Source organism: Rhinatrema bivittatum, chromosome 2 (assembly GCF_901001135.1).
Source record: "Rhinatrema bivittatum chromosome 2, aRhiBiv1.1, whole genome shotgun sequence".
Classification (NCBI taxonomy): Eukaryota; Metazoa; Chordata; class Amphibia; order Gymnophiona; family Rhinatrematidae; genus Rhinatrema; species Rhinatrema bivittatum.
Genome location: NC_042616.1, coordinates 78,642,070 through 78,650,065, shown reverse-complemented (window position 1 = coordinate 78,650,065; position 7,996 = coordinate 78,642,070). Strand labels below are relative to the sequence as shown.

The window sequence follows — 7,996 nt, the reverse complement described above, 5'->3', positions numbered from 1 at the left end:
CCCCCCCCCCCCGCATGGGCCATCAGATTTTATAAAATGTGCACGCATGTTATGAAATCGGCGCATCCATTGTTGGTGTGCCGGGAACCACACGCACATGGACCCGCACATGCGGGTCTTAAAATCGACCCCTAAGTCACTACAGGGAATTACTTTGAGGTGAATTTAATTTAGTAGCATTTCTAAGTGGTTGTAGATCATTAACTTTATGTCCTCTGAAGTTTGATAATATTCACATCCAAGTCATACCCATGAATACCTTTACTGATTTATTCTGGTTTTGACTGTTCCCTTGTGACATGTGCTACGATATAATTGCAATGTCATTTACTCAGTACCAGTGATCATGCACAGTCATGTCCATGGCCATATACAAAGCAATATCATTGTTTTATTTCCTAGGACTACCAGAGGTCTCCAGCGGTTAAAGCTGGTTGTATCAACCGCATTGTAGCTTGCTGCATATCATGAACAAAAGCACTCCACTCGTGTGAGAATGTTATCATATTTTATAATATAAATATATTATATGTACACATGTAATATTTTAGAACAAATAAAAACTTTAAAGGAAAGAAAAGATATTCATGGACACTTCTAATTCTATACCAAACCACAGAAAAGAATTTTCTAGACAACATTTAGCATGCTGCTTTTAATACTAACAAATGTTTATACAACTTCCCTTTTTAATAATCTAAGCAATAAGCAAGAGCAACCTTTCATGTCCCTTCCCCAGAAAAAAGGCAATCAAAACATGTAGAGACTGATTCTACAGCACTGAAACCAAAAGGAAAAGCACTAAGGAAAGCCAAGTTAGGAGACAGAAGAAACCATCTAGCCACCTTAAAAACCTGTATACAAAAGCTCTTCTCTTAGAGCAAATAGATTATCTGCAGTGTACAGAGAATGTTAATAACATTCTCAGAGCAATGACATGGAATAAAAATGTACAATTTGTTCAAAACAATCTGTTAAATCTCGGTATTTAAAGAAAAACAACAATTTCCTGCACTTGGTGGTCTAACTGGTTTGTGCTTGCACATACAACGTTAACAACTCTTCCATACTGCTGCTTCCTATTTGCAACGTTACTTCCTCTCTTCTTGATGTTCTTCTTTTAGCAGGTCTTCAGCATTTGGGACACCGTAATGTCATATGGAAATGAGGAAATATTGATAAACAATGCTAGGTCACCTCACAGTGCGAAAAAAGAAAGCAGGACATAAAGCTTTGAATGCTGCTGGGCGTATTTGAGGTCAAACTGCGGCTGTCTGTTTGATACTGTGAAAGCTAATTCTGGTTGGGGACGTTGGAATTGACATTGCCCTCGCCACACGTACTCGGAGGGAATGGTGATCTTGCCAGCGATGCCATCGCTTTCTTGCGGCAGATCGCACCTATTTCAAAACAGGAAACAAGATGAATGCTTGGCACTGCAAGTCTATCTGGTAAATATATTACTTCTTAAACAACAACAGGAGGAAAATGAATTGTTGCAGCCTCAACACACAGCTACACTACTGGAATATATTCATGCAAATTAGATGTGATAAAATATTGATTGTATATAAATATATATATAAGAATTCACTAACGGCCCAATTTTAAAAGGACCTGGCGCACTCGTGCGCCGGCGCGCCTATTTTGCATAGGCCGCCGGCATGCGCAAAGCCCCGGGACGTGCGAAAGCCCCGGGGCTTCGTAAAAGGGGTGAGAGGGGCGTGTCCGGGGGCGTGTCCGGGGCAGGGGGTGGTCCAGGGAGGGTCCGGGGACGTGGTGACGGTTCGGGGCGAGCTGGGAGGGTGGTCCCGAGTCCCCCGGCACTGCGGCCTGTGCCGGGGGATGCCGGGGCGGCATGCGCACGTTATGCCTGCTTCAAGCAGGCGTAACTTGCCCAACAAAGGTAGGGGGGGATTTAGGTAGGGCTGGGGGGTGGGGTAGATAGGGGAAGGGAGGGGAAGGTGGGGGGACGTGGAAGGAAAGTTCCCTTCGAGGCCGCTCCGATTTCGGGGCGGCCTCGGAGGGAACGGAGGCAGGCTGCGTGGCTACGCGCGTATCTTATAAAATCTGGTGTACTCTTGTTCGCGCCGGTTGCGCGAACAAAAGTACGCGCGCACGTATGTTTTGAAGATCTACCTCTTAATTTACAGCATTTTACAGAGAACTCTTTATGAGTGCGAATTATTAGAGGGCAAGAAGGAAGAAAATGCCTGAGTAGGTTTCAGTCTGTTTAGGTGTATGCCTGTTTAAATAGCCAGGTCTTTAGTTTCTGCTTAAATTTCTTTGGGCAGAGTTCCTGGCACAGACTCACTGGCATACAATTCCATCTTCTTGCCATCCTTCCTTTTTAGAAGGCTTACACTGTGATAAATTTAATCTATTTTTTCCCTCTCTTTCACTAGACTAAATTTTTGTAGATATTGTAAAACAAGTACAATTAAAAAAAATAAGAAAAGAATTGCAGAATAATTTTCATGATTGCTTTTTTTTCTTAGTTTATTGGGAAAATGTAAATTTTTGTTACAATTTTGAGGTAGATGCACATATTTTCTGGGAAAAAAGTTATTTTAGTTTCTAGCTTTTATACAGATGTATCAATCCTGAAAATGTGGTTGCTGTAGGTTAAATGGTTCAAGATATAGGGGTAGATTTTCAAAAAACGCGAATAGGCGTACTTTTGCTGGTGCATCAGGCGCAAGCAAAAGTACGCTGGATTTTAGTAGATATGCGCGGAGCCGCGCGTATCCACTAAAATCCTGGATCGGCGCGCGCAAGGCTATGAATTCTGTATAGCCGGTGCGCGCCGAGCCGCGCAGCCTACCCCCGTTCCCTCCAAGGCCGCTCCGAAATCGGAGCGGCCTTGGAGGGAATCCTCTAACGCCCTCCCCTCACCTTCCCCTCCCTTCCTCTACCTAACCCACCCGCCCGGCCCTGTCTACACCCCCCCCCTTACCTTTCTCCGGGGATTTACGCCTCCCGGAGGGAGACGTAAATCCCTGCGCGCCAGCGGGCCTCCTGCGAGCCGGGCCGCGACCTGGGGGCGGGTACGGAGGGTGCGGCCACGCCCCCCGGACCGCCCCGGGCCGTAGCCACGCCCCCGTACCCACCCCCAAAACGCTGCCGACATGCCCCCGAAACGCCGCGACGACCGGGCCCGCCCCCGACACGCCCCCCTCGGAGAACCCCGGGACTTACGCGAGTCCCGGGGCTCTGCGCGTGCCGGTAGGCCTATGTAAAATAGGCTCACCGGCGCGCAGGGCCCTGCTCGCCTAAATCCGCCCGGTTTTGGGCGGATTTAGGTGAGCAGGGCTCTGAAAATCCGCCCCAAAATGTATAGATAGACAGAATACATAAGCAATTTTTGTTAACAAATAATTAAAAGGAGCAAATTAGTATGTGGCAAAACTGGGATTTCTATGTGCACTGTAATTCCTTGTTTTGCCTTGGACTTTTTCTTTTCAGTCTTGGCTGGCAGTGCAGAGGAACTAGATCTGTGCCAAGGCCTGTCCCAGCTCTACATATCCTTATAAGGACAGTGTATTCTGAATCTTCCTGGGCATTGATTAGTATAATGAAACTTGCCTAATAGTGTTAACTGTATGAATTCTTGCTATTTTTACCTGTTTACAAATTACATCATTTTTTTCTGTTCACTGTTCTGTTTGTAAATAAACTTTTTAGTTTGTTTGCTCTGTCTATGACTGATTGGTGATCCAAGCAATTTTTGTATTAGGTCTGTAAATGCATTTCTAAAAACTGTGTAACCCCTGGGCTTGTAGGATCTCAGAGTCCTTGTGGACACATTACGGTACAGAAGCAAGAAGGAACACAGCAGGCAGGTGGGGAGATTGACTGTGTAGCAGTACAAGCACGGGTACAATAATTCTGAGGACCCTCCAAATGTTTATTATTTATTTAAAATATTTATAGCCTGCCTATACCACCAGTCATGTTAGGTTGATTACAATCAACATAAAACATTACCAATAAACAAAAAAAATTACATTTCATAAAATAGAACAGCTGTTCATAAAAGTTTTAAAACTTAGCCCATCCCCTTGAAATACTAGCTAGCTATTGGTTAAAAGCTTCCTTAAATAGAAAAACCTTGAACTTCTTTCTGTAGGCCTTCACATTTGGAATACTCTGAATCTCTAAAGGAATACTATTCCACAGTATAGACCCTATAACAGAGAGGGCATATTTCCTTATGTACTGCATACAAACAATCTTAAATGATGGAACCTCCAATAAACAAATAAGTATTAAGACATTTTGTGACAAGGGAATTCTGGGATTTAAACCAAAAGGTTAGCCCTCTTAGTCTGTAGTGTAAAATATTATTTATTGGACTTGTACTACTTACCTCTCCATTCAAAAAGCAATAAAAAACTGACACGAAGAATCCCTGTAAAATAATTGGACACTTGTTAAATTGATACATTAACAAAGAATTCAGTAACAATTTTATTTCTAAGCTGGCACTGAAAGCAAACATAAAAGATTCAATTACCACATTTCTTATGCAGTCACAATTTTTTAATGGCTAAGCATACAGGCTGCTGCTGAATGTTTCTGTTTTCAATATTTTTAATGGTGGGCAGCAAACAAATAGGGAGATTAAATAAGCCATGATAGTTTATTGTGCAGGGTGTCCCCATGATATTGAGCCCCTCCCTGACACGACACCATTTTTTATCATGGCTCAAACACGTGTCAATAATTTGTGCCATGTTATGGGCCTAATCACCCAATGGTGGCTCACCTCAACTGAGACTGCCAATGCTTAAAGGGCCTAAGGCCAAAAAGGTACCCCCTCCCAAAAATTTGCAAAAAAGCCCACGGAGGCCAATAGTGACTCCCATCCCCTTCCCATTGCTTGTAGAGGTGGCAGTGACCCCAAAAGGAAAAAAAATAAATTAAAATGCTCAACGATGCTCTACCCCCTTCCCTAGCCCTTATTCTAAATATTTATTTATTTATTAGCTTTTTATACCGACATTCGTGGGTACATCATGCCAGTTTACATATTACTGAAGGAGGAAAATACAGAAAACAGGGAGGGGAAGGGAAGCAGCTAGGAAGAGAGAAGGATCGAGTAAAGGGGTGAAAAAAGGACAAATAGAAATAATATAGGAACAGTACCTGGCGGAGAACAGGTACAGAGATGAATGAACCATCTGATAAGCACTATATACAACACAGCAAATTATACACTCAAAAAGCACTATATACAACCTTGCTAATTATGCAGTCAAAGGAGATAAGGGGACTAGGGCAAGGGGAAGGAGAAATATATACAATCCTACAGAGATTTGCATATATATAAGGGCACAGGTAAAAATGAGGGAAGGAAAAGGGGAGGGAAGAGGAGAGTATCTCAAACAACCCCCCTGACTGAGGCAAAATGACACCTTCCAATCTCCAATGGAACCAAGTCCCCTCTGCCCCTTCCCCTAGTTCAAATACCAACACCCCCAACTCCCAACCAGAAAAAGCCCTTGTGCTTTGGGGGGGGGGGGGGGGGGCGGGTCACCGCCACCACTTCAGGCAATGGGGTGGGGTAGGCAGGGGGTGCTATTGACCCCGGGGTTGTTTCCTAGTTTTTCAAGGTGGTATGGATTTGGGCCATATGGCCCTTTAACTTTCAATGTGGGGGCATCGGGAAGTATGCATCCTGATGTCCCCACGATGGTTTATCTACACCTTCCTGAAATGTGATAAAATAACACAGCAGATTTTTACCTAAGTCTGCTGCATTATTTTGTTTACATTGAATTGTTAGGATTTTCCTGCTGCATCCTGCTATGACACCTCTTCACCAGCAGAGGATTCTTACAAACGCTTCTCTCAGCCATCAGAATCAGCTCCTCGGTGACCAACCTGAATCAGCCTGTGGTGCAGCCTTCTCTCCACTAGGATTCCTCAGCAGGCTTGGCTTGCCTGGCTCCTCCTTCCTCCTGCACCACAGCCAGCCCCAGTTCTATTTACACTTTCCTTGCAAGAACCTCCTCTTCGTTGGTTCAATGAGTTACTCTTGGATTTTTGTCCGGGTCTCTGTTCCTTGCTCTGCTCTTTGGCCTTCGGACATTCCTGCCTTTCCTTGTGGCCTAAAGGTCTTCTTGCTCTCAGTCTTGCCCTATGGACTTAAGGCCTTTGGAGCCCCTTGCTTAGTGGTCTTCCAGCGTTTGGGCTTCTATGTTATGTGTGATCCCTGTGGGTTCTTACCTTGTCTAATCCTGTCCTATTCTGCCTTGTGTTAGTCCTGTCCTGTCTGGTCTTGTACTGTTCTGCCTGTCCTGTCCTTAGTTCCCTGACTGACCCAGTATCTAGTCTTACCTTGTCTACATCTGCCAAGCCCTGCCTGCCTTCTCTAGTCCTGCCTCATCAAAGCACTACTTCCAGCCAGTGCCTGCAGCCCTGACCACCTTACCCAGCCTGTCTAGCTAAGTCTTACTGGCTCCCAAAGCCCAAGGGCTCAACCTGCAGTAAAAGGGGCTGGCTAAGCAGAAGATCAACTCAGCTTTAGCCATGATATTCAGATGGTATACCCAAGCCCTACTGGCTCCCAGAACCAAGGGCTCAACCTGCAGGGGAGGGTGCTGACTAGGCAGAAGACAGATCCTGCTCATGCCTTGAGGTCCTGCCCTGCTCCCGAGAGGGTACACTAAATGCCACCAACTATAACAGAATTGCCTATGCATAAGATGATTTGCATGTCTTAGGTAATTTTTTGCTTGCAAATGCATGCAAAGCAGCTTATTTCCATAGGGCGAGGAATACATTGAAGAAATTAAGTGATATCACATGATAAACAGTATTTACTATTGTTATGTTTCAGCTCCTGAGGAAGGGAGGAGTTAGCAAACTGTTATGATCTACTCCTCAAGAAGATGGGCGTTAGCAATCTGTAATGAATCTGCTCCTGTGGAAGGAGGAGTTAGCAATCTGATATGCTCAGCTCCTGTAGAGGGAGTAGTAAACAATCGGTTAGGGTTTAGACTGTGGAGTAGCAAGCTGTTAAGAATCTGTTGCTGAAGACTGATGGAGAAGGGAGTAGCAATCTGTTACCAGCGGAGTGCTTGGAGAGGGCACTCAGCTGTAGAGGAATGTAGATAGGTGGATCCTTGGGCCGATGGCAGATGACTGCGCCCCCAGGAGGATATCCTGAGAAGTACCACCGGCTAGGCTTGAGTTCGGAGACAGACACAGATAATTATTTTATTAGACAGGTTAGTAGAGCCACCAGAGGTGGCAGTAGTGAGCTGATATGCCAGGCAGGGCTGAAGTCCCTCAGGTACTGGAACAGCGATCCCAGGGTTGCTGAGCTGTAGAGAAACTATAGATAGTGAGTAGATAGGGTATGCTGTGTTCATAGCCAGAACTAGATGACAAAACTCACATAAGGTCTTTAGGAAGCTCAGTAGCTAGAAAGGGTTAGGCCCTCGAGGAGCGAGTACCTGGTTCCAGGGAAAGCTCTGAGAGAGCGACAGTAACTCACAAATGTCTGTATCTGTGATAGCTTCCAGGCAGTAGAGAATATTCAGAGTGTTCAGGAACATGGGCCCTCGAGGAGCGAGTACCGGTTCCTATCTGCAATCTGAAATAAAGAAAAGAGAGCGAGACCCCCAAGGAGCGGGTATCCCTGGTAACTCCGATGAGGCAGATTAGCTTGGGAGTAAAGCTGAAGCAATCCCCCTTGCTAACTCGATCCGTTAGCGAATACTGAGACCTTTTATATTGGAAGCAGATGACGTCATCTCAGGGAACACCCCTGAGGTCGCGCCCTTGCTAGTATATCAATCGGAGCAGCGCCATGTTCCTGACATGACGCTGCAGGCCGCCATGTCAGGAACATGGCGGCCTGCAGCGTCGTGCCAGTCCGGGGATGCCGGAGGGAGACGGCATGAAGACGCCGTGGCAGCTAACCGTCCATCAGACCCGGAGGGAGTCGCCACAGAGGTAAAGAGGGCGGAGTGAGGGCATCGAGCAG

The 7,996-nt window shown here is 45.6% G+C and overlaps 1 protein-coding gene across 5 annotated transcripts in view; it reads right to left on the bottom strand.

The window, feature by feature from the left end:
* Positions 1–494: 494 nt before the first annotated feature.
* Positions 495–7,996, bottom strand: part of LOC115084059 (corticotropin-releasing factor receptor 2) — a 670,575-nt gene continuing 663,073 nt past the window's right edge. For all 5 annotated transcript variants that reach the window (XM_029588361.1, XM_029588363.1, XM_029588362.1 and 2 more), the window contains 2 exons: positions 4,370–4,411; positions 495–1,400 (listed from right to left, as the gene is read on the bottom strand). In XM_029588361.1, the coding sequence (XP_029444221.1) occupies positions 1,260–1,400; positions 4,370–4,411 (183 nt within the window). In that variant the 3' untranslated portion in view covers positions 495–1,259. The remainder of the gene's footprint in view (positions 1,401–4,369; positions 4,412–7,996) is intronic.